At 46.3% G+C, this 24,903-nt stretch overlaps 5 protein-coding genes and 1 long non-coding RNA gene across 14 annotated transcripts; 5 read left to right on the top strand and 1 right to left on the bottom strand.

Annotated features, from left to right (window-relative positions):
* Positions 1-6: 6 nt before the first annotated feature.
* On the top strand, positions 7-8,304 carry LOC135351814 (F-box/WD repeat-containing protein 7-like). Of its 2 annotated transcripts, none has more exons than XR_010399510.1 (17): positions 7-147; positions 573-665; positions 816-907; positions 957-1,145; positions 1,306-1,347; positions 1,412-1,454; positions 1,522-1,616; positions 1,702-1,789; positions 2,331-2,516; positions 2,587-2,682; positions 2,744-2,831; positions 2,923-3,019; positions 3,095-3,221; positions 3,326-3,416; positions 3,689-3,765; positions 7,704-7,873; positions 7,948-8,304. XR_010399510.1 is itself a non-coding variant. In XM_064550919.1 (17 exons), exons 2-17 carry the CDS (start codon positions 573-575, stop codon positions 4,391-4,393), a joined length of 1,725 nt encoding a protein of 574 aa, XP_064406989.1. In that variant the 5' UTR covers positions 7-147; the 3' UTR covers positions 4,394-4,504. The 2 variants fall into 2 exon arrangements, 1 of the variants encoding a protein (XP_064406989.1); XM_064550919.1 differs by lacking the exons at positions 7,704-7,873; positions 7,948-8,304 and adding exons at positions 3,964-4,156; positions 4,266-4,504.
* Positions 4,622-10,323, top strand: LOC135351832 (2-oxoglutarate and iron-dependent oxygenase JMJD4 homolog). 3 transcript variants are annotated; one of them, XM_064550940.1, is made up of 4 exons: positions 4,622-5,320; positions 5,529-5,664; positions 5,770-5,899; positions 10,139-10,289. In XM_064550940.1, exons 1-4 carry the CDS (start codon positions 4,713-4,715, stop codon positions 10,222-10,224), a joined length of 960 nt encoding a protein of 319 aa, XP_064407010.1. In that variant the 5' UTR covers positions 4,622-4,712; the 3' UTR covers positions 10,225-10,289. The 3 variants fall into 3 exon arrangements, with proteins under 3 accessions (XP_064407010.1, XP_064407009.1, XP_064407008.1); XM_064550939.1 differs by lacking the exon at positions 10,139-10,289 and adding an exon at positions 6,112-6,283 and having other exon boundaries at positions 4,623-5,320; XM_064550938.1 differs by lacking the exons at positions 4,622-5,320; positions 5,529-5,664; positions 5,770-5,899 and adding exons at positions 8,536-9,358; positions 9,559-9,694; positions 9,831-9,960 and having other exon boundaries at positions 10,139-10,323.
* On the top strand, positions 6,264-13,848 carry LOC135351807 (gephyrin-like). Of its 2 annotated transcripts, none has more exons than XM_064550908.1 (14): positions 6,264-6,407; positions 6,476-6,554; positions 6,606-6,669; positions 10,803-10,990; positions 11,089-11,198; positions 11,583-11,675; positions 11,742-12,022; positions 12,090-12,416; positions 12,474-12,595; positions 12,647-12,734; positions 12,791-12,864; positions 13,062-13,126; positions 13,179-13,282; positions 13,556-13,848. In XM_064550908.1, the coding sequence occupies exons 1-14, from the start codon at positions 6,365-6,367 to the stop codon at positions 13,778-13,780; spliced, it is 1,863 nt and encodes a 620-aa protein (XP_064406978.1). In that variant the 5' UTR covers positions 6,264-6,364; the 3' UTR covers positions 13,781-13,848. The 2 variants fall into 2 exon arrangements, with proteins under 2 accessions (XP_064406978.1, XP_064406979.1); XM_064550909.1 differs by lacking the exons at positions 6,264-6,407; positions 6,476-6,554; positions 6,606-6,669 and adding exons at positions 10,265-10,420; positions 10,476-10,554; positions 10,606-10,669.
* A 28-nt stretch (positions 13,849-13,876) lies between these two features.
* LOC135351801 (uncharacterized) lies at positions 13,877-18,431 on the top strand. The gene is made up of 16 exons (XM_064550899.1): positions 13,877-14,072; positions 14,225-14,286; positions 14,340-14,493; positions 14,559-14,672; positions 14,720-14,934; positions 14,992-15,134; positions 15,194-15,325; positions 15,480-15,579; positions 15,625-15,736; positions 15,968-16,185; positions 16,428-16,503; positions 16,563-16,673; positions 16,732-16,917; positions 17,137-17,613; positions 17,672-17,842; positions 18,061-18,431. Exons 1-16 carry the CDS (start codon positions 13,986-13,988, stop codon positions 18,298-18,300), a joined length of 2,598 nt encoding a protein of 865 aa, XP_064406969.1. The 5' UTR covers positions 13,877-13,985; the 3' UTR covers positions 18,301-18,431.
* LOC135351808 (alpha-glucosidase 2-like) lies at positions 18,416-24,848 on the top strand. 5 transcript variants are annotated; one of them, XM_064550912.1, is made up of 17 exons: positions 18,416-18,538; positions 18,586-18,700; positions 18,930-19,008; positions 19,052-19,141; positions 19,195-19,304; positions 19,355-19,463; positions 19,695-19,888; positions 20,106-20,233; positions 20,287-20,476; positions 20,550-20,667; positions 20,728-20,947; positions 21,000-21,198; positions 21,454-21,931; positions 23,955-23,994; positions 24,231-24,330; positions 24,415-24,519; positions 24,579-24,848. In XM_064550912.1, the coding sequence occupies exons 1-13, from the start codon at positions 18,520-18,522 to the stop codon at positions 21,707-21,709; spliced, it is 1,827 nt and encodes a 608-aa protein (XP_064406982.1). In that variant the 5' UTR covers positions 18,416-18,519; the 3' UTR covers positions 21,710-21,931; positions 23,955-23,994; positions 24,231-24,330; positions 24,415-24,519; positions 24,579-24,848. The 5 variants fall into 5 exon arrangements, with proteins under 5 accessions (XP_064406982.1, XP_064406984.1, XP_064406980.1 ...); XM_064550914.1 differs by lacking the exon at positions 23,955-23,994; XM_064550910.1 differs by lacking the exon at positions 24,415-24,519.
* LOC135351860 (uncharacterized) lies at positions 22,491-24,183 on the bottom strand. The gene is made up of 3 exons (XR_010399526.1): positions 23,977-24,183; positions 22,735-23,171; positions 22,491-22,617 (listed from the first exon to the last, which is right to left on the bottom strand). It is a non-coding gene; the product is annotated as an uncharacterized LOC135351860 (long non-coding RNA).
* Positions 24,849-24,903: the final 55 nt, after the last annotated feature.

Genomic DNA, 24,903 nt, shown 5'->3' with positions numbered 1-24,903 from the left:
TGACCAATCTTCCAACAAAAGGATGGGTCACGCCCACCCAGAGTGTATGGCTGAGTATTTTAATGTTTGACGATGTTCTGGTTGTAGTGACTATTTGCTATAATACGCTCCCTGTACATACTCCTCAAGAGCGGCTGTGGACAGAAGGTGAGTGCTTGTGTTGTAGCCACACACAGACCACACATTGACACATAGGGCCTAGTAGTTACACTGTGTGTGAGTGTAAATCAGTTAATTTATACCATGAGTCCCCCTTTAATACTATTATGTTTTGTTGAGTAATTAGTTGTGTACAGGTACGTGGATATTGCTATAGCTCCTACCTGTACTGCCTGCTCTGTGTATAGTCATTGCAGTAGTGTGTTGGTAGTCTCGCAGGCCATACTTTGAAAACTGATCCAGACGTGTACATGCATGTACATATATAGCCGTGGCATATAAAGATAACCTCGTTAGGTATTGGCTAACCAGGATAACCCTATAACAGCTCTCCCAGTTTCTGTGTTGTCTGTGTGTATAGGAAGCACTTCCAGTAATGGTGGTCACACACACACACACATACATACTGACAGATGAATGGTTCCTTTGAAGGAGCGTTGATATTTGACCAACCTGATGGCCTGCTCTCTCCATGCAGTCCAGCCAGCCCCTCCGTTGTAGGCAGGGTAAGTCAGGTCCCCCTCTCTCGTGTGTGTGTGTGTGTGTGTGTGTGTGCGTGTGTGTGTGGGTGTGTGTGGGTGTGTGTGTGTGCGTGTGTGCGTGTGTGCGTATCCCTCTAACCACCACCTCCCATGTGTGTGTGTGTGTGTGTGTAGAAGAGGCCAAGTGTAGGAGGGAGTGATGACTTGAATGAACCTGGATACACAAATGTTGGGGAAGCTAAGAGAGCAAGAATGCAATCATCAAGGTAAAACAATTTTGCTGATATAATATATTTATAAATCGATTGTATGCAGTCTGTTTGCTACCGGACATAGCGATGCAGTGTTGGCACTCTCCAGGATGGCCAACTTTGGCAGTTTTGATGATCCCCCGTCTGTTAGTCCTGCCCCACCACTTCCTTCGTTTATAGAGGATTGGCTGTCCACGTTCTCCTCTTGGACACACGAGCACAGGATAGCTGGCCTCGACGCCATTATCCCACTGTGAGTAGCCGGAGGGAGGGAGGGGGGTTGACAAGAGTGTTGAACCCATGTTAGCAGCAATTGTTCTTTGTTAGCATGAATCTGTTGTGTGTGTTGTGATGCTGCCATGGTAATCATTGTGTGTGTGTGTGTGTGTGTGTGTGTGTCTGTGTGTGCGCAGGTGTGATTCTGTTCAACTAAAGTGTCTCATGGAGCAAATACAGTAAGAGCTCCAAGTGTTACCACATTGTATATATCATCACTTCCCATCTCTCTTACACATATAGACCACAGTTTCAAAGAGACTTCATTTCAATACTACCCAAAGAGGTGACCAACATAGTCTTATATATCATACTGTGTATGTACGAGGAGGCCTATTCCCCCCACCCCATAGCTTGCTCTGCATGTATTGCGATTCCTGGCCCCCAGAGACCTCCTCGTGGCTGCTCAGACTTGCCGCACTTGGCACACCCTCTGTGAGGACTGCCTGTAAGTTCTCTAAGGAGTTATCTAGCCTCAGGAACCTCTTACCTTATCTCTAGTTTTGTAAGTAATGACCTCTCTCCTCCCTCAGACTGTGGCGTGAGAAGTGTCGAGAGTGTGGTGTGGGGGAGTCAGGGCTGAGGGCCTCCAGGGCTATCCTCAGTAACCCTTGGAAACAGGTAAGTAAGGGACAGAGGAGGTTCGACATGCGTGCACAATCACTACAAGTGCTAGTGTATTTGGCCTGAGCGTTATGACCGCAATGACATGCATGCACTGAGTTTGTAGTGATTCGTGCACGTTCTGAGTAAGGGAACACTATTGATACTAGGGAAGATTGACACTAGGGAAGAGTCTATTGTGAATGATCTAGCTCTGATTTCAAGGCACCAGCATTCCATTATAATGTGTTAATGTTGTGATTATTGTTTTCCCAAGGCTGATACATGGTTTATTCTTTCTGCCCAAAATGTCAGTTTTAAGAATTTACTTTCATTATTTAATTATGAATTTGCTATATTTATAGTGGGTAATTTTCAGGGGTTTCGTGGCTGAAACCCAGAGCACGAATATTTTACCCTCGAATTATGACCACATTTACCTGCAGTGCAAGCAGCAACCACACAAAATAGTATCCACAAACTGACTAAATATTGCTCTACCACGAATGTTTGATCCCCGGAAATTACCCGCTATACGGTACACTCTTTGTCTCTTCAGATGTACCTGACAAAGCATCGTGTGGACCATAACTGGCGACGTCTTGAGATCAATCCTCCCCACCGCCTCAAGACCCTCAAGAGTCACGATGACCACGTGGTGACATGTCTACAGTTCTCAGGGAACAGGGTTGTGAGTGGCTCCGATGATAACACTCTCAGTGTATGGCACGCCATCACTGGCAAGGTACGCCCACACACGCCCCTACACACACACCTCACACGCCCACACACACACACCTCACACACCCTCACAGCATCTTCGTCAGCTGACTGGGCACACTGGAGGAGTATGGTGCTCACAGTTTGATGGGTCTACAGTTGTCAGTGGCTCTACAGACAGAACACTGAGGGTACGTAATGTCACGATGTAAACTTCAGTATTATTAAAATAAATTCTCCCTGATGATGTAGGTTTGGGACAGTGAAAGTGGAGAAAGTAAACACGTTCTTCATGGGCACACTTCCACTGTGAGGTGTATAGCACTGCAAGGCAATGTTGGTGAGTGGGTTAACACAGTAGCTACTAATACACAGGACTGTCTCGCTCTACTGGCGTATGTTGTATGATAATTTTTTTCCTCCCCCTTCAGTTGTGAGTGGTTCCAGAGATTCTACACTGCGTGTGTGGAACATTGAGAGTGGAGAGTGCACTCAAACATTGCTAGGTCATGTGGCAGCTGTCAGATGGTTAGTACACACTATCTACACTAACAGTGTGCTATTAGTCTCTCCCTGTGTGTGTGTGTGTGTGTGTGTGTGTAGTGTTCAGTTTGATGGACATCGTGTAGTGAGTGGAGCGTATGATTACCTTGTGAAGGTGTGGGACCCAGTGGAGGGGGCGTGTCTACACACCCTCACAGGGCACACTAACAGGGTCTACTCTCTACAAGTAAGGGACGGCCTTGTTCAGAGCATATAAGTGTTGTGTGTTGTTGGCACACTCTGCTAATATTTGGCTGTGTTTACTACTCTTCTGTGTGTTATCTGATACAGTTTGATGGTGTCCATATTGTGAGTGGGTCACTAGACACACACATACGGGTCTGGAATGCGAATACTGGACAATGCCTCCATACCCTCAAAGGTAGAGACCGTATATAAAGTAGCAAGTAGCCCCCTCAACTCCCAACTCCCCGCTCCTACACTAATTCCACTAACTAACCCCCCCCACTAACCCTCCCCTCACTAACCCCCCCCACTAACCCCCCTCCCTCACTAACCCCCCCCACTAACCCCCCTCCCTCACTAACCCCCCCTCACTAACCCCCCTCACTAACCCCCCTCCACTAACCCCCCCTCACTAACCCCCCCTTACTAACCGCCCTCCCCTCACTAACCCCCCTCCCTCCCTCACAGGACACCAATCCCTCACCAGCGGTATGATGCTCCGGAAGAATATTCTTGTGTCAGGAAATGCTGACTCAACAGTCAAGGTAACACATTGTCTGCTCCTGATACAAATTCTGTGTGACTAGTCGAAATTCACCAAAGCAAAGGCCTTGCGATTTTTTCTAGAATTCAACCTGTTGGGTAGCTATCTTTGAGAGCCCGTAATTTGTGTTCAGACCAAATCTAATTGATGCATTCAATAGCTCTTAAAATAACCTTTCCAATGGACACTGAACATGCAGGTGTGGGACATCACTACAGGACAGTGTCTGCACACTCTGCAAGGCCCTCACAAACACCTCAGTGCCGTCACTAGCCTACAGTTCACAGACAACTTTGTGGTGACCAGCAGCGATGATGGTACAGTTAAACTGTGGGACCTCAAGACAGGGGAATTCATTCGCAACCTTGTCCAACTAGACAGTGGTGGAAATGGTGAGATTGAGACTTACGTATACCGTACCCCCCCCTCTCTTAACTGTACAAGTGTTACTACCCCCTCCCCTCTTAACTGTACGAGTGTTACTGCCCCCCTCTCTTGTAGGTGGAGTGGTCTGGCGTGTCAAGTGCTCTGAGCGCAAGCTTGTGTGTGCTGTGGGCAGCAGGAATGGCATCGAGGATACGAAACTGCTTGTACTCGATTTCGATGATTATCAATCAATGTTATATTAACAGTATCTCTATTCACTTTCTCTCAGAACTCCACATAATAAATTGTATCTTTTCTTCCCTGTGTATATACATGCAATTGTGGAAAAGTAACCTCGAGGTTAACAATAATAATTATATCTCGAGGTAAAACCGCGACTATGATAGCAATACTTGTTTCTCGAGGTGACACCGCATTCAAGTAAGCTTATGTATCGAGGTGTGACCGCGACAATACATTGCATATCAGCCCCACCCACTTCCAGGAGATACTATAGCTAGAGCTGAAAAACAGAAACTGAACACATTTCCAAAAGAGCAGAGCTATAAGCTAGCTGAAAGGATGTCCACTGATAGCCAACTGTACACTGACCTCAAAGGCATCCTAGAGAATGCGAGGAGCGCCGGTATCTCTGAGACTGAGATTCAAGGGTGTCTGGAGAAGGAAGGTCTGCTCCCCAGCCCAGCTCAGATCATGCAAAAGGCATGGCGTATACTGGATATCCTTACCTTCAAGGTCTATCCACTCCTGTTCCTGTTGTCTCTGCTTGCTTACCCTACCTTCAAGGCGTTCACTGGGTCCCCATGTCTAGTATCTGAAGTGTTTCCACTTGCAGAAGCGGTCACACCATTTGTGGACTGCAAGATCTGCAAGGGAGTCACACATGCCCCGCGTCTCTCAAACCTATCACAGGAGGATTTCATACGCAACTATGCCTACCAGTCCAAGCCCATCTTGGTAGTAGGTGCAGCTAGTGATTGGCCTGCACTTGACCTCTTCTCATACGATTATTTCAAGGATCTCTATCTGAGTCGCCCTGCAGCACTGGAGGGGGATAATGAACAGGGACAGTTCTTTGCGTACAGTTCCAGTATCAACGACCTGTCCGACCTGTTTGCCCTGCCCAGTGAGGTGGCCTCCATGAGCAAAGAGAAGTGGTACATTGGATGGTGAGTGTCAGTATAGACTATAGTGATTCTTAGCTGTCAGGAATTTAGGACTCTGTTCCTCAATCCTTACTAAGTGGATTCAGGAACTGTATGAACTGAATCTATTGGACATCTGTTGATCGTATGTTGTGAGCACAGCTTTAGCAAACACTGGACCAGATGTTGAAAACACAACCTAACCCCATTCCTCTCTTCTATGTATACGTAGGAGCTCCTCTGAGCCCAACATTGGAGAGGAGATGCGTAAACATATTCGTTCCCCTTACTTCATTCCCCCCACCCTCAATAATGGTGACCTGGCCTGGATCTTCATGGGAGCCCCTGGACCTGGAGCTAGCATCCATGTAAGCTGTCTGTCTGTCTGAAATTTGTTTAGATGTTGGTATTGGATTTTGTTACTTAACAAGCTAGTACAGTGTACATATTTTAGCTGAGTTATTCGTCTCCAGGTGGACATGGTGGAGCTCTCCTCGTGGCAGGCACAGCTGTCAGGGACCAAGGTTTGGACTCTGACCCCTCCTCCAGAGTGTGAGCATGTGTGTCAAGCCTTCAACATCACTGTCAACAAAGGAGACATCAGTGAGCTATGATCATTATACCCTATATAATAATTGTACGACTATATAATTACAGCTAAGAATTTGTTATCACAGCTACAGTAAAGTCAGTTTGCTCCCAGCTATGTCCTCCCAGCTATGCCCTCCCAGCTATGTACTATAGCTAGGCTACAGTGCTCTAGCTAGATCTACTGACTGTACAGTGTGTTGAATCCTTCCCGTCTCTCCCTGCAGTTGTGGTGGACACTAATACCTGGTACCATCAGACCACTGTGTTGCCTGGGAACATCTCCATCACTATAGGATCAGAGTACAACTAAACATCCTCCATAGCATTTATAGTATAGCAACCATGTTGTGTGCATATTTCTTGTGCATAATGTCTTAATGATATTCATTTCCATCATGATGCATGATGTACGTGAATGACTGCATGTGGGGTTGTAGCTCTTTACCTATTGTATGCTACATGTAGCTAGCTAGCAGGATGAGTACGAGTGAGGTGAAGGCAAGGTTTGGAGTGCTAACAGGTATACTGCATGTCTGCATGTACACACCATGACCCCCCACGATGCTGACCCCCTCCTCTCTCCTGTAGTGAGTGATCGCTGCTCCTCAGGACAAGCCATTGACTCGAGTGGTCCGGCTATTGTCGACACATTACTACACACTGATCAGTGAGTGTGCCCTCTCATCACCAGCATCACCACACACACACACACACACAGGTTGGGTGTGGTCACAGGAGACGTCATCTCACGCTGTGTTCCAGACCAGGTCAACGCTATACAGGTACATACGCATAACTTCGTTTAGGATGGGTAATCAGTGATCTAACGTACACAGACAACTTTTTAATTAAATATTAATTAAATATAAAATTAATAAGGATTTCGTTCTAATGGTGACATCTCACTGTGCAGAAGGTGCTGAGGGAGTGGGCGGATGAGCTGGGACTTTCCCTCCTACTAACGACCGGGGGCACTGGTTTCTCCCCTCGTGATGTCACTCCTGAGGCAACACGCCCACTCATTGAGAAGGAGGCTCCCGGCATTGCGGTTGCCATGGTTCCAAGTTGCTGGAGGTGACTCCGATGGCCATGCTATCAAGGTACAAGCTATTAGCAGTATTGTATCTAGAATAACTAAACGCCCTATTATGAAAAAATTGTAGGTTAAAAATTATAGCCCCACTCTATCCCACTGTGTAGACCAGTAGCTGGTGTCCGTGGGAACAGCCTCATTGTCAATCTCCCTGGCAGCAAGAAAGGTTGTGTCGAGTGTCTACAGTTTATTCTGCCAGCTTTCTTGGCTTCTTTCTTGATAGATTACATCACCCACGCTTGGATTGGTCAGTATGCAAATTCCAAGCTTGTGACAGATGCGCAGGAAGTCACGTTACTCTCCGCATACATCTGATGTACAGTATGCCTTCGTTCGATACTCTTTCTCTATTGTATACTCTTGATATAAAGTAGCCCCCTCAACCATCCCCTACACTAAATCACTAACCCTCCCTCCCTCACAGGACACCAGCGGTAATGATGCTCAGGAAGAATATTCTCGTCTCAGGAAATGCTGATTCAACAGTCAAGGTAACACATTGTCTTCTAAGAGTATGCCATAATTTATGATACAAGTTCTGTGTGAGTTCAAAATCCACCATTTTACAAAAGCAAAGGCTGTTAACAGACATGCATTTTTTTTCTAGAATTTAACCTGTTGGGTAGCTATCTTTGAGAGCCCGTAATTTGTGTTCAGATCAAACCTAATTGATATATTCAATAGCTCTCAGAATAACCTAACCACTGGACACTGTATGTGCAGGTGTGGGACATCACTACAGGGCAGTGTCTGTACACTCTGCAAGGCCCTCACAAACACCTCAGTGCCGTCACTAGCCTATATACAGTTCACAGACAACTTTGTGGTGACCAGCAGCGATGATGGTACAGTGACCTCAAGACAGGGATCGAATTCAGACAGTGGTGGAAATGGTGAGACTGAGACTTACATATACCGTACCCCTCCTCTTAACTGTACGAGTGTTACTGCCCCTCCTCTCTTGTAGGTGGAGTGGTCTGGCGTGTCAAGTGCTCTGAGCGCAAGCTTGTGTGTGCTGTGGGCAGCAGCAGAGGAGGTACGACATCCGCATGTCTTTAACACACACATTCCTTAGGTCAAAGTTCGAAATGTGTGTGTTAAAGACATGCGGATGACACGCGGATGTCGTACATCCTCTGGGGCAGCAGGAATGGGATCGAGGACACGAAACTGCTTGTACTTGGTTTCGATGATTATCAATCAATGCTATAATTAGCAGTGTCTCTATTCACTCAAAACTGCACATAATTATATATTTTCTTCCCTGTGTATATGTATAGGATATTATATGTACAGTTGTGTACATGGCATTGTTGAAGTGACATTACTGTGACATTGTGAAAAATTTACCTCGAGGCTAACAATAATATATTTCGAGGTAAAGCCGCGACCTTGATAGTAATACTTGCTTCTCGAGGTGACACCGCATTCAAAGTGTATGTATCGAGGTGTGACCGCGGACTGCGACAATACTTGCATATCAGCCCCACCCACTTCCAGGAGGTAGTATCGCTAGAAATTTCTGCGACCCAAAAATTCTTCGAATTGAGTAAACGCAGAAATAATATTATCCGCAAATGCTTATTAACCATGCCTAATGTACAGTTGAAAGTTCAATTCGCAGAAATATTATCCGCAGAAGGCAGAATTTTGGGCCGTAGAAATTTCTAGCTATAATAAGCTCTACGTATAATACGAAAAACTGAACTGAGACATTTCTGAAAGATCAAGCAGAGCTAGCTAGCTGAGAGGATGTCCACTGATAGCCAACTGTACACTGACCTCAAAGGCATCCTAGAGAATGCGAGGAGCGTCGGTATCTCTGAGATTGAGATCCAAGGATGCCTGGAGAAGGAAGGTCTCATCCAAGAGCTCCCCAGCCCAGCTCAGATCATGCAAAAGGCATGGCGTATACTGGATATCCTTACCTTCAAGGTCTATCCACTCCTGTTCCTGTTGTCTCTGCTTGCTTACCCTACCTTCAAGGCGTTCACTGGCTCCCCATGTCTAGTATCTGAGGTGTTTCCACTCGCAGAAGCGGTTACACCATTTGTAGACTGCAAGATCTACAAGGGAGTCACACACGCACCACGTCTCTCAAACCTATCACAAGAGGATTTTATACGCAACTATGCCTACCAGTCCAAGCCCATCTTGGTGGTGGGAGCAGCCAGTGATTGGCCTGCACTTGACCTCTTCTCTTACGATTATTTCAAAGATCTCTATCTGAGTCACCCTGCAGCACTAGAGGGAGACAATGAACAGGGACAGTTCTTTGCATACAGTTCCAGTATCACTATCAACAACCTGTCCGACCTGTTTACCCTGCCCAGTGAGAAGGTAGCCTCCATGAGTAAGGAAAAGTGGTACATTGGATGGTGAGTGGCAGTATAGACTATAGTGAATCTTAGATGTCGGGAAGTTAGGATTCTGTTCCCCAATCCTTACTAAGTGGATTGAGGAACCGTGCTGTGGTGCATGAACAAGACATCTGTTAATCCTATGTTGAGCACAGCTTTAGCAAACACTGCAGGACCAGATATTAACACAACCTAACCCTCCTCCTCCTTCTCTGTAGGAGCTCCTCTGAGCCTAACATTGGAGAGGACATGCGTAAACACATTCGGTCCCCTTATTTCATTCCCCCCACCCTCAATAACGGTGACTGGGCCTGGATCTTTATGGGAGCCCCTGGGCCTGGAGCTAGCATCCATGTAAGCTGTCAGCCTTCTGTTAGAAATTTTTTTTGGATATAGATTTTTATTTCTGATGAGTAGTTAACAAGCTTTAGTACAAGATCTTGTACATTGTACAAGCTATTCAGCACACCACTCCCCTGCTTGTCTCCAGGTGGACAGGGTGGAGGTCTTTACGTGGCAGGCACAGCTGTCAGGGACCAAAGTTTGGACTCTGACCCCACCTCCAGAGTGTGAGCATATGTGTCAAGCCTTCAACGTCACTGTCAATAAAGGAGACATCAGTGAGCTAATCATTATACCCTACATAAATTGTATGATTATATATATAGCTAATAATTTGTTCTCACAGCTACTGACAGTGAAGTCAGCATGCTCCTAGCTATGTTACTATAGTCTACAGTGCTCTAGCTAGATCTACTGACTGTACAGTGTGTTGAACCTTCCCGTCTCTCCCTGCAGTTGTGGTGGACACTAATCGCTGGTACCATCAGACCACTGTGTTGCCTGGGAACATCTCCATCACTATAGGATCAGAGTACAACTAAACACCCTCCATAGCATTTATAGTAACAACCATGTTTTGTGCATAATTATTTCTTGTGCATAATGTCTTAATGATATTCATAAAGTGATGTGGGGTTGTAGCTCTTTACCAGAGGCTCATTACCTAAAGTACATGTTGCTACATGTAGCTAGCTAGGATGATGAGTGAGGTGAAGGCAAGGTTTGGAGTGCTGACAGGTATACTGCATGTCTGCATGTACACACCATGGATTGATCCCCCCCTCTCCTGTAGTGAGTGATCGCTGCTCCTCAGGACAAGCCATCGACTCGAGTGGCCCTGCCATTGTCGACACATTACTACACACTGATCAGTGAGTGTGCCCTCTCATCACCAGCATTACCATACACACACACACACACAGGTTGGGTGTGGTCACAGGAGACGTCATTTCACGCTGTGTTCCAGACCAGGTCAACGCTATACAGGTATATGCCAAGCTTCGTTTGGGATGGGTAATCAGTGATCTAACGTATGCAGGCCTATACACAATTTAAAAAAATAACTTCAGTAAGGATTTGGTTCTAACGGTGACCTAGCTCTTACTAGTATACTGTGCAGGAGGTGCTGAGGGAGTGGGCGGATGAGCTGGGACTTTCCCTCATACTAACGACCGGGGGCACTGGTTTCTCCCCTCGTGATGTCACTCCTGAGGCAACACGCCCACTCATTGAGAAGGAGGCTCCCGGCATTGTGGTTGCCATGGTTTCCAAGTCGCTGGAGGTGACTCCGATGGCCATGCTATCAAGGTACAAGCTATTAGCAGTATTGTCTAGAATAACTAAACGCTATATTATGAAAAAATTGTGGGTTAAAAATTATAGCCCCACTCTATCCCACTGTGTAGACCAGTAGCTGGTGTCCGTGGAAACAGCCTCATTGTCAATCTCCCTGGCAGCAAGAAAGGTTGTGTTGAGTGTCTACAGTTTATTCTGCCAGCTCTTCCCCACGCACTAGGTGAGTGTGTGTGTCTAGTATCCTCGTACAACCCTGTCTGTAGTATGTTCCAAATTTGAGATTTGTGCATACCATCTAAACGGACTCCTTCTAAGCTATCAGATAATCAGAAAATCCTTTAAATTGGGTCATCAGCACTGACTCGAAAAATGCTGGGGACCAGTGCTAAATAAAGCATCTTTGAACGGCCATAAATTTAGTTCCGTAGGTCCAATAACGTGATTTTCTGAAAGCTTAGAGAGAGGCCTTTCAGATGATGTGTTAAAAATCAACAGTTTATTTTGAGCCTGTTTTGACAAAATACCATGGAAAATAGGAAATTATGGCCCATTTGAGATTTGAGCTTACGAGTTGTAGTGGTGTCCTCATACAAACCTGGTGTAGACCTGCTGTCTGACAATGCCTCGGCTGTGACAGCCACTCACAAGTCACTGTGTCCACATCATCACTCCAAGCATCTGACAGACAAGAAACGAGGTACTTAGTTATAACATAAATTATGGTTATAAAAGTCTGTATTTTATTGCTAAAACGATTTTTTAGATCGTTCCTCATTCGTGCCGCTGACTCAGCGATCTCGTCACTCCCTCTACCCCCTCTTCCCAGTGGACCACGCCCTCTCTCTCGTCCTATCACACTCTCACACCCTCACAACCCTCACACGCCCACTACACACCACTCTGGACTGTGTGCTCAACGAGAGGATGATTGCCTCGCGACCTTTGCCCCCGTGGCCTGCCTCTATCAAAGATGGTTACGCTGTGCTCTCAAGCGATGGTCCAGGAGAGCGGCAAGTGTTGTCAGGGGCAACCGCAGGGGAAATGGTGAGGACTGTATAGTACTGTGATTATTAGACTATTTTTATTTTTTTTATTAAATTTTTTTTTACAGCCTGATTGTCAAGTTGTGTCAGGATTCGTTAGTCGTATAACTACAGGGGCTCCCCTTCCCCATGGGGCCGATGCTGTGGTTCAGGTGGAGGACACGGAGCTAGTGGAGGGGGAGGGGGATGAAGAGAGGGTGGTGAGAATACTGGAGAGTGTATCACCTGGTACAGACGTGAGGGCAGTAGGAGTGGACATTGCCGAGGGTGAGGAGGTGTTGTCAGGGGGTGTGGTGTTGGGTCCCTCTGAACTGGGCCTCCTTGCTTCTCTGGGGGTCACAGAGGTCAAGGTGGTGGCCACACCCACTGTGGCAGTACTCTCAACCGGTAACGAGGTATGTAAGACATGATTAATTGTTGACAATCTTTGCTGCCTCCTCCATTCACCACAGGTGGTTAGTCCAGGTGAAGAGTTGGGCCCTGGGCAGATATATGACAGCAATCGCACTTCCCTCCTGGCCGCTGTACGAAAGGCTGGTGCCACTCCCCTGGACCTGGGCATTGCTAGAGACAAGTAGGTTTGAACTATGAGTACATTATCACCATCCCCCATCATATCTCATAGTCGAGAGAGCCTGGTGGAGAAGCTAACAGAGGCACTGTCTACTGCTGACGTGGTTGTAACTTCAGGGGGGGTCTCCATGGGCGAGAAGGTGGGGGGTATTGTCATGGTTACCAGTCTGTCGTCAATTGTACACTACCATTACAGGATCTGTTGAAGCCAGTGCTGGAGAATGACTTTCAAGCAACTATTCACTTTGGACGAGTGCTCATGAAACCAGGGTAAGGAATGTTGTGTAGAGCAGACAAGTTCGTGCGCATTGGAGCTTCAGTAAGTTATAGCTGTCATAAATTATGATTCCATGTTGGTTGTGGTTTTTAGAATTTGCCAGCTATACTTCGTGCCTGTAACTTTATTCTGTCCCAGTTTGATAGGTCTAATACATAGTTGGCTGATTTATGTACCTCCCCACGTGCAGGAAGCCCACCACCTTTGCCACTGTGGACTGGAGGGGAGTACAGAAGCTGGTGTTTGCTCTACCAGGTAGAGTACTAGTGTTGTCTCATACACCACCACCATTGACAGTATTGCCTAGGTAACCCCGTCTCCTGCACTGTGACCTTTCACCTCTTTGTGCTGCCGGCCCTCCGCAAGATGGCAGGCCACACCCACCCACATCTTCCACGCATCACTGTCAAGGTGTGCATGTGTGTATTGCATGTACTGTGTGAGCATGTGTGTGAGCATTTTAAATAGTGATATTAGACACCCCCCACCCCCCCCTCCGTTTAATCTGATTTTTGGGAATCTTTCAGCTGCCATAACTTGAATTCTGTGTATCGAAAATCAAATATTTTGCTGAAAGCTTAGAAAGAAATGGTACCATCAGTGTGTGTATCTGTATTCCCTTCTCTAATCTTTTTTTATCATTTTTTTGTATCTTTATGCTGTACCCCCTTGTCTTATTTGCAGCTGGGGCACCCGGTGACCTTTGACCCTCGTCCTGAGTACCACAGAGCCTCCTTGGATTGGTCAAGTGGTGCTCCCATAGCAACCAGTACGGGAAGTCAATGCAGCAGCCGATTGGCCAGTATGCGTTCCGCTGATCTTCTTCTAGAGCTACCTGCGTCTTCTGAAGGTCAAAGGTCGATGGAGAAAGGGGATCGTGTAACTGCCCTAGTTATAGGGAAGCACTGAAACAATAATTAGCAATAAAAATTGATTTGTGATAACTTTCTATCGTTTTGAGGTGGTTTGGTTAACGATCTTTACCAATCATGTTGCTGCCATGGGGGGGCGTGGTACTACCCCATATGGAGCTGAGAAAGCATAAAGCAAGGGAATCTCTCTTCAGCTTCACGGTGACGCGATCATCTCATCTTGGCCAGCCTAAATTCTTACAATGTCTAGTCGTCGCTCGAAGGCCAAGGCGGCCATAGTGAAGGACTCCAAATCCGAGGATCTGGACAATATAGTAGGGCACTGGAAGGTGAGGCTATAGCTAGACACACTCACACCTCACACACACTCACACACACACACACACTCACACCTCACACACACACACACACACACACACGACACACACACCTCACACACACCACACACACACACACACACACGCACACACCCTGACTGTAGGTTGACTGTGTGTCGTTCAGCAAGACTGACTCTATGCAACAAACCTTTCCTGACTACGCTGGGTATGTACATGTCCTTGTTCTGTATACTAGTCAGTAATCTTCTGTATATTCAGGGTGGAGGTCTCGCTGGATGACGGGTGCGACATCACGTGGACCCTCCCCTCCACTGTGGAGATGGACCCTCTCTTCTGCACAACCAACTTTAGCATTGACAAGACAACACTAGAACTGTTTGGAGGACAAGATGGCAAGAAGTTCTCTTTTGATGTGAGTGATTGTCGCTATGTAACCTTTTGCTATGTAACTGTTACCTGTCACTATATAACCCCCAGATTGAGGAGAAGGAGGGCGGGGCGTTGCTATTGGAGACCAACGTGGAAGCGTTAAACGATGATGGAGAGGAGGATGAGGAAATGAGCGGAGTGATGATACTCACTCTCGTTAAGGTATAAGCCACGCCCACTTTTGATGACTCATCATTACCCCCCACCAGGCACCTCGTCCTATAGAGGATCAGTTGGAGGGCTTCACTCTGCAGGGGGCGCTGGACGAGGGGTACTTTAGTGACCTCACCGTGACCTCCAGCGATGGTGTAGAGTTCAAAGTTCATCGTACCATCCTTTCGAACTCCCTCCCCTCAATGTCATCCAGTGACTGGCATGTGTTAGTAGCCTCCCTCAAATCACACCTCGTGCGGATTGTCCTCAGGTACAGTCATACACACACACACACTCTTCTATGTTATTCTTTGCTACCTTTACATAGCTATGTGTACACCCACCGTCTGCCGACTTTGTTGTCCCTGGCAGCGGCTAGGGAAATAGTGGCGGTGATCTCTCCCCACCCACGCCTTGGTCACCTGACCCAGCTGTGTAGTACCTTCATAGGCAGTCACGATCTCAAGCAAAGTGAGCAGAGCACCTCCTTTAATTAGTGTGCACCTTACCCCCCACCCACACCCCCTCAGGGCTCATGGGGCTGGTGGATGACCTCCAGACATGTCTGCAGCTGGCCAAGGGAATGATAGACAGTACAGACGTCGCCAATCCAGTTAAGATCACTTACAGCCTCAAACAACTTGTCAAAGAGGCAGCTGTAGGTGAGTTCATTGCTTGGTATTGCTAGGACCCTCCCCTACTGACCCCCCCCCCCTGGCCTGTACTGACCCCCCCCCTGTACTGACCCTCTCCCCCCTGGCCTGTACTGACCCCCCCCTGGCCTATACTGACCCCCCCCCTCTCCTTGTATTGCAGGTGCTGCCAAGTTTGGGTTGCTGTGTGAGCTGTACTCACGTAACAAGAGAGAGATGAGCAAGCCTGAGAAGCAAGAGGTGTTGGAATATGTCAGGGCTAGGTGAGACCTTCCCACCATATACCCGGGCTCTATCTTTTACTCTAGGGTGGTCGTGTTTATTGACCTCTTGTGTGAGCTGATAGACTCGGCTGTCTCCAAGTACACCTCCCTCACCGAGGCACAGAGACTAGAGACTGCCACTTACATCATACCAGAGGTGACTGCACACACACATTGTGCATACTGTTATTCTACTCACCTGCTAGTACAATAATTAATTATGGCAGTGAATGTATTATTGACCTCTTTCCACTCTTGGCCGGTATTGTCTACAAGTGTCAGACAGTATTGACCCCCTGTATTGACCCCCGGTATTGACCCCCTGCATATTGACTCCCTGTACTGACCCCCTGTATTGACCCCCTGACCAACCCCCCTTTCCCTGTAGGTTGAGAAAGTGTGGGACCTGATCAACACGACGTGTGGTGATGTCAAGACAGCCATGGCCTTTCGTCTCGGCTCACTCTCCAAGAAGAAGGTTCCTAAGAGACCAGTGCTCAAGCTCTCTCTACTACTCCAGTTAATCTCAAGGAGCAAGGAAGCAAAGAGACTCTATACTATGAAGAAGGAGTTTGACGACTTCCTACAGACCTCAAACAGCAAGAGGTGTGTCTGTTGTTAGAGGAGGGTCAATTAAAATCTAATATCTGCTTCTGGAGGACTGTAATTACATTCCGGTCGTCTAATCTTCCTTTAGTACCTCCAGCCCTGGTGTTTGGAGGTAACAAAGAAAGAGTAGATGATCGGAATGAAATTAAAGTCCTCCGGAAGCAGATTTTAATTAAGACCTTCTCTAGTGTGTTGTGTGCTGTGTGCCTAACATCATGTGATGGTCATGTGACATGCAGGGAGGGCTTCAAAGAGATGAATGAAGGCGACAGAGTGGCCAAGATCATGAGAGCTATAGAAGGCCTTGAGAAAGAAGTAAGTATATAACCACTTATATATGTACAGTCGCTATAGTAACCATGTACGTCTCGCAGGGCATCGGACAGAGAACGCAGTTGCAGGCTGGCAAAGGTCACATTCTAATGGACAACGCTCTAGACTGGAAGAAGTTCAAAGTACTCACATCGCTATGTTGTACCTATGTGGTAAGTACATATTACGTATGTTATCCGATGTATCCATGGTGATGACCTTTGTCTTCAGTCATGGGGAGTACGGAGGGCGCAGTATCTCAAGGAGCCAATGTTGCCGTCAATTCTCAAAGCCTGCAAGTTTGTAGGTCGACCAGAACTCAACGAAGCTCTCGTGTACCTTGACCTCTTGACAGAGAGCGACCTGAGGTCGTTACGAGCGGACGAGGATGATGAGGGGGCGTGTCATGTTGCTATGGTGAGTGGCTGTTTCCAGTTTCAATGATACCCAAATCGGTTGAATTCTAGAAGAGCTTAATAGCCTTTGCTTTGATATAATTTGAGTGCCTGAGTTATCAAGTTAGGATTGTCCATTTTCAAAACTAATTGATGCATTCAATAGCTCTCAGAATTACCTTTCCAATGGTGTACTTAGATACTAGTTACCCCCCCCCCCTCCCCACACACACACACACAGCCCCCCAGTCTAACGTCTAAGGGAGCCTCCGATAACCTCCTGGCTCAGGGATGCTACAAACTACTCGGATCAGACATACTCACTGACATGGAGTTCGTACTAATAATTGATGGGGGTGTGGTCTCTGGTGAAGGGGGTGTGGTCATCAAAGCCCACCGTGTGATAGTGACAAGTCGGTGTGAGTGGATGAAGCGAGCCCTACTCTCTGGTATGAAGGAAGCCATTGATAAACGCATCGTAGTGAGGGATTGCAGTGAGAGCACCTTCCGTATGTTCCTCCGCTATCTATACGGGGGGTGTGCGGAGCTAGAGACCACACCCACTGACGAGGTGGTGGACTTGCTGGCCGCTGCCGACCAGTACGAGACGAGTGTACTGCGTGGGCGGTGTGAGAGTTGTCTAGTGGAGCGTGTGGAAGATGTGACTGTGTTCCCGCTATTGCAAGTGGCTGATAGGTACAGCGTCAAGCGTCTCAGAGTGAGTAGCCAATCAGATTGCTATGCTGTACGATAATATGCCCCTCCCCCTTTTATAGGAGGCGTCTTTGCAATACATTCTGAATGATCCTGATGTGATCATGAGAGAAGTGGACGGCTACTGTGACCTTGCTGATGACCTCAAGCAAGAGCTACGTAGCCTGTTGTCATCGGCAACGGACCCTCACCTCATGTTGCACTATCAAGGTGTCACGAGTAGAACCACCAGGGTGAGTTCACACTAAATTAATGCAAAAAGTTGAATGTGCTATAGCGAGAGTTGATTAGCTTGCTGCTACGATCCACTGAGATTAAGCCTTGACTGTAGTATGTATACGTATGTAACCCCACTGTGTACACTGTACAGTGGTTGACTTATGTTTTCTCTGGATTTTAAAAAACATTACCCCCCCCTCCACACACACCACACACCACGCACAACACTCAGACGTCCAGCTCTTCTGACAGCTCTTCCGACATCATCCCCTTACAGAGCTACGATGGGAGCACTCCCCTCCAACTAGACGAGAACTACCAAGACCCCAACACCATTGAGTTCCAGGCCATTCTAGAAGAGGTGAAGGCCATAGTGGGCAGTGAGGCAGATGAAGAAGTACTGAAGGAGCTGCTCATGCAAGCTGACATGGATGTCAATAGGGCTATCAATTTCTACTATAATATTGACTAACACTATTTGTGTGTGTGTGTGTGTCAATGGTGGTTTTTATAGCATTATTTAGGACACTGACTCTGTGTTACTGTAAGCTGTGTGTGTGTGTGTGTTTTCAGGGTTTTTTTTATGAGAAATTTGTCACATGATATAGTTTTGGGGGTGGGGCTCACTACCTTGCATGACTTGTGTAAAAGGAAGGCTGTGTTCTAGTTCTCTGCAGAGCTAGCTATAGCAATGGTACTAATAACAAGAGGTGAGGTGATCAGTGTGTGCCTGTAGTCTACCTACCCCCCCCTACAGTGGGTGCTGTGCTGCTGATGGTGATGACATGGTTGCTAGGGTCTATGAGTGATGCAGGTGTTCCAGCTGCTTCCCTACAGAGTGCACCTTATGCACAGTGGGCACATGAACACTGGTGTGTATGTGTAGCTAGCAATGGCCACACACACACACACACACACACACACACACACACACACACACACGCACACACACACACGCACACTCACACACACGCACACACGCACGCACACACACACACACACACACACCACCACTTATGTACAGTGGGCCCACGGGCACTGGTATACATACATAGCTATATCCTTGCATGGTCTAACACCTAGCTCTGTGTGTGTGTGCAGGGTGTGGTTGTCCAGGGATAGACTAAACCAGAGCAGCATCACAGACTACGTCAACCAGTACCTAGAGTATGGAGTCAAGGTGATGATCATGTGATAGTACCAACTCCTCATGTGATAGATAGGTTGGGGCAGTGGATCTGGACTCTGGTTGGTCGACTGGATTCAACAACTTTGAATTCGACACTAAAAAGTTCCCTAATGCGTCAGGAATGGTACTACCCTCCACCCACTCATACTGATACTCCAATAGTGTGTGTCCTCACAGATAGACTACTTCCACTCCAAGAGTGTGCGTGTTGTATTGTGGGCCACCTCTATGATTGATACAGACTCATCCAACTATCAAGAGGCACACGACAATGACTACATGATCAAGTAACGTTTATAGGCATGTTCAATCCCCCCCACAGCTCCCCCCCACACAGGGATGTGCTGGGTCAGCAGGCTGTACTCTCCTGGTGGCATGGCAAAGGTGGGCTCCTTGACTACACCAACCCTAAGGCCCTACAATGGTGGCACTCTCAACTAGACAAGGTATCCCTACGACACAACCTCTTAAGTACATATTTCTGGGAGGCCATAATTCGTGTTTTAGCAAAATTAATTGATGAATTCAGTAGCTCTTAGGATTACCTTTAATGTGTTCAGATAAAAAGTTTTGTGATTATATAGTTAAAATCATCAATTTTGTGAGTCTCTTAGTTATTTCCCAAATTTCAGCAGTTTTGGTAGCTATGTATATACCATTGCCCCTCCCCTCACCAGGTGTTGGACCTTGGTATCGATGGCTGGAAGTGTGATGGCACAGATCCCTATATTCTTGAGCTGGTGGTCCCCCTGGGTCATTCTGGAGTGGTTACTAGGAGCCAGTACTCTCACCATTACTATGGTGACTTCTTCAATTACACACGCTCAAAGCTTGGCATGGATCGCCTCATCATGTCAAGACCAGCCGATGGGTATGAATGAGAGTAGTTAAAGTCCATTTGTGTTGAGTTTGACCTTCATAATGCTGTCATAACTTTGTCATACTTCACTGAAAATCAAGTTTCATGATTCCTTGTTAAAAAGCGCTTCTATCTATAATATGCTAAAGCTCCAACCAGCTAAATAAAAGTTAGCATTTTTCCTGTAGAAGTCCCTTTATTTCCCTCCCCCCCCCCCCTTCTCCCGTAGGTTTGGGCCGCTGTACCTTGACTTCAGCCCTTACTATGTCATGTTCTCTGGCTGGGTAGGTGACGATGACCCAACCTTCCCGGGGCTGGAGAGTGCCCTCAAGAGCTACCTACAGAGTGCATGGGCAGGTAGAGATGGATTTCATTATGGCAATCTTTTATTTCTGTGTATACATGTACAGGGTATGCTAACTTTGGCTCTGATATTGGCGGCTACCGTACTGGGACTGGCCCGCTGGGTCGCAGTAAGGAGTTGTTCCTGCGGTGGGCAGGAGTGGGAGCGTTCTCACCTCTTATGGAGAACGGGGGGAACAAGGAACATCGACCCTGGGCCTTTGACAGCAACAACCAAACACTGCACATCTATAACAGGTAGGTTGTGTAGTTAGAGGCTGCTTAATGGCCACTAACTTCTTATAAACTAACCTAAGTATTGTTGCTGTAGGTTTGTGACGGTTCATTATGAGATAGGACCGTATTTACTGACCACTGGAACAGAAGCATTCGAAACCAAGAGGAGTTCAATCACACCTCTAGCTAAGCACGACAGCTTCATCAACAAGGTGACCCCCCACCCTGTCTTGATGAGCTGCTACCAATACCCCCCCCCCACACACACACAGATTATTGATGATTTCAAGCCCTCCACCCTCAACTACCTGCTTGGTGTCAAGCTGTTAGTAGCCCCAGTGCACAATAATGACAGCTCATCATTTAGTGTGTCTCTACCGTCTGGCCACTCCTGGATGTACTGGTGGGACCACAGTAAGATCAGCCAGGGAGGGACAACTGTCCAGTTCAATGGAGTTCCACTGGATGAGATTCCAGTGTTTCTTGTCAGCAGTAAGTGGCAGCCATTGATTGCTGTAATAGCTAGTCAATGTCTCTTGTACAGATACGTTTATCCCCCTGCGTGTGATGGATCGCTCCCTCCTATGGGATAGTGATGGTGACTACATGCACTGGTCTGGGCCCAATGTGTTCACGGGGTACCTGCGATGGTTGTTACACTCCCCCCAACCTCAACAACAGGGGGAGGTGCTCTACTCTCCACTCAGGGAGGAGGACGGAGGAGGCATGGAACTAAAGCACTGGTCAGTCATACTTTAGAATAATCATTGAGATACCGTAAGCGGGTAATTTTCGTTAATGATTGGATGAACTACTCAATTTGACCAGCGGTAAAATAATAATTAATTTTTGAATATTGATGCTCTACGATACGAAAATACAGAAATTTCCACCATACAAAAATACCCGCTATACGGTAAAAGTCTAACTGAACTATACATCTCCAATTGTTCATTCCTTAGCTATGATTACACCACCCTTTCTCTCTCTGTGTGTAGGTGGGTGTCTGATCACCACCTGGTGGTGACTGTCTCAGCTCACTCCACAGAGCGCTCCCTCCTCCAACTAGCTGGACTGGCCACGCCCCTCAAATCAGTTACCTGTGGGGGGGAAGATGACCTCCCCCTCGTCCACTCCCTGGTGGGTCTTACGAGACAACAGGGTTACCTCCAGCAGTGCACTAACTACTGCAGCGTTCTCATACATCCTGGACACGATGGAAGCAACGGACATGTTGTACACTTATATTTCTGACTTACCATGTTTTTGTCACATTTTATGTGTGTGGTGTAAAAATTGTTGTAAAATAAAAACTGGAATTGATACGCACGCAGACCCCCCTCTCTCCTTATTGGAAGGGGAAACCCAACCCTAGCTGGCCAAAGTCGAATGTCTCAAGCAAACGCTGCAGGCTGTGAAAGCTGTCCACCATGGCTCAAACTGAAGAGGGTCACTTCTATTAGAGTGTCTAGTCAGGTAGGTCAGGTTGGTATAATATAATATTAGGTGCCCTTGTAATATAATGTACTGGTTTGGCCTGCTTTGACAAACACTTTGTACATTTTGTGTAGTAATTTTAGTAACACAAAACAAAATGTAGCTTGTTCCTAGATCCTGGCCTCGTATCAGAATAATATATATAGTAGTGTCCTCCCACTAGGTACGTATCTAGGTATACGGGTATAGGCGACGAATATAAGTTAGCTGTCACTATAAAGGCAGTTAAACTCAAAGTATCTATGTTTGAAAAATCGATGGATTCAATTCTGATGTCTTGGTGGATATGTAGTTTGTGCAAGAACATCGTATAGGTGCCCCGTAATGTTGCATCCAATGCTGTGATTGACACTCCGAGTCCCCTAATCCTGTAACTAGTTATCTTTCACAGCCAAAGGCCTGCATGTACATGTGGCCATGCTGTGCAGAAATGCTCCCACATAACTTTGTGTATTTAGTGTGGTTTTCTTTTGCCTGTGGGTTAATTCTCTCACGACCCCTCTCTGTACCATCCACTCAGCCCCCAGGCAATTGCAATGTAATAACAACATAAAAATTAAGCAACAGAATTAGTATGCTTCACTCACTCAATAATACGTTACACATTTATACTGTTGAATTCTTAACTAGCTGTTTCAGCTATACTTGTGATTGAGCTCCCTCAGCTGTATGTATACAATGTAAAATGCAAATAATTTAAAGTATTTTCGTAATTGCTCGGCAATCAAATTTCTGTATAGTATAGTGTAGTGTGTCTAGTTGAGTGTATACTACAAGCAAACCTGTTTTCGTCTTATCTGAAACATCCCAGGAAAGGATTTTTAAATACGTCCGCCAATGTTTTGTGGCTCTCTTCCTCCTCTTGCCTATCGGCGATCTCTTGTTCCTCTTGCCTATCGGCGATATCTTGTTCCTCTTGCCTATCGGCGATCTCTTCCTCCTCTTGCCTATCGGCGATCTCATCCTCCTCTTGCCTATCGGCAATCTCTTCCTCCTCTTGCCTATCGGCGATCTCTTGTTCCTCTTGCCTATTGGCGATCTCTTCCTCCTCTTGCCTATCGGCGATCTCATCCTCCTCTTGCCTATCGGCGATCTCTTCCTCCTCTTGCCTATCGGCGATTTCTTGTTCCTCTTGCCTATTGGCGATCTCTTCCTCCTCTTGCCTATCGGCGATCTCATCCTCCTCTTGCCTATCGGCGATCTCTTCCTCCTCCTTCTGCTGCAAGACAGTAAAATACATTAATTTTATTGCTATTTTGATCCTATAATTAATCACACAAAGTGTATCTGTTAAGGCCATCATACCATGTACCACCAGGCAATTCAACTTTGTGCGGCAATTTGTTGCGTACAACATTAATTAACAGTTGCAATTAAGCAACCAAGTTGCCACATGTATGTTACTTTTTTCCTGAAAAAATTTTCCCGATACAGTCGTAATTATCTGAGCACATATACATGCATTGTCAGATAACTCAGCTAGGCAGAGCAACATTGCTATACATATGGCCACGTACATGTATAAGGTGAGCAGCAATTAGAAACTCGATCAAACCCGCGGCCACACATATACAGGATCGAGTGCACGCATCCTGATATAATAATTATTACAGTGTTCACGCTCTTGATGTTGATTCTTAAGGCCATGAATAGTATAAAAATATAAAATACAAAAAGTATAAATTATGTTATAGCTGGTAAAATACTTCATTTTTTAATTGTACAATTATATTAGCTCACGGTCAGTTGTTCTGGTAGTGTGACTACATGAACTCTAGGCTGGCTGTTACCCATTATTGATTTATGATTATTGATGACAGCTAATAGCTATAATCATATGAATTATTGTTGTAAGGGCCTTCTCTAATATACGCGCAGCTAGTATACGTCATGAATATATAATTATACTTGCCACGATCTTTCCCTTGCTATCTTCCTTGCTTCATTCACACAAATCCTATTCATATGTAAATGAATTACTTAAATATCTTAACCCTTGCAGTGCATGCAGAGCAAGTCCTTACCTCAGAGTACAGTGTGAGGTGTGTGGGCCGGGAGAGGACTATGATCCGCCCTCAACCACTTATCACCCTCTTAAATTATTAGCCTCTAAATAATTATGTTGACATGCATCTGCTTCAATCCAAGCTAAGTGCTAACTAGGATTGAGCATTTGTGCACTGATGTTTGTGGCTCAGTAAGCGGAGTAGAGCTAGAAACTGATTGCGTAATTATAGATATAACGAGTAGTTAATTAACATTGCCCCCCCTCCTTCAGATTGGCCCCCTGTGGTGCTGAATGCCAATAAGACAGTCTCTCCTGAGGTGTTCCACAAGCAGTTGGAGGGAGCAGCTCGCACTGTCAAGTCCAGTTACTGGTACTAAGCTCTGTGTGTGGTTTTAGTTGTCTGTTACTGCGCTTTTGTGATTGTCCTTTAATATGCTCTTTGTTCTAAATCTAGATGGAGATACTGCAGCTTAATTTGTATCTACAGGAATTTTAACGTCGTGATATTCTAGAGACCTGCATGATTAAGCTGAGCTCTTTTAAATAATTGTTCAGACATGTACGTTCGTTAGACGTTACATTGTTGGCAGATTGTTTAACAATTATCCTTCCCTCCAGGTTGATCCAGAGAAGGGTACTCTCTGCATTTCCCTCTCTTCTTGCGTATCAGAGAAGGACAAGACCCTGGAGGATACTAGGCCTAGCACTACTAGTAACCAGGTGGCAGACATGTATCGGGTCTGAGCAACAACGCAAAGCCAGCTGACATGAAGGAAGAGGACTCCTACTGAACTATTAAAAACATCTCTACTGTGTTGTTGTACTGTTTCTTTCATGTCTTCTTTTTCGGTTCATTGTTCATTGATTATTGCAGCTGTTTTGAGTGTGTCTATCGCATCAATAGTAAACAGACCAGCCCCACCCCCTCCCTTATTTGAAGGGG

The sequence above is a fragment of the Halichondria panicea genome, chromosome 17 (assembly GCF_963675165.1).
Source record: "Halichondria panicea chromosome 17, odHalPani1.1, whole genome shotgun sequence".
Lineage (NCBI taxonomy): Eukaryota > Metazoa > Porifera > Demospongiae > Suberitida > Halichondriidae > Halichondria > Halichondria panicea.
The sequence above is the reverse complement of the archived record's forward strand: the minus strand, read 5'-3'. Positions and strand labels throughout refer to the sequence as shown.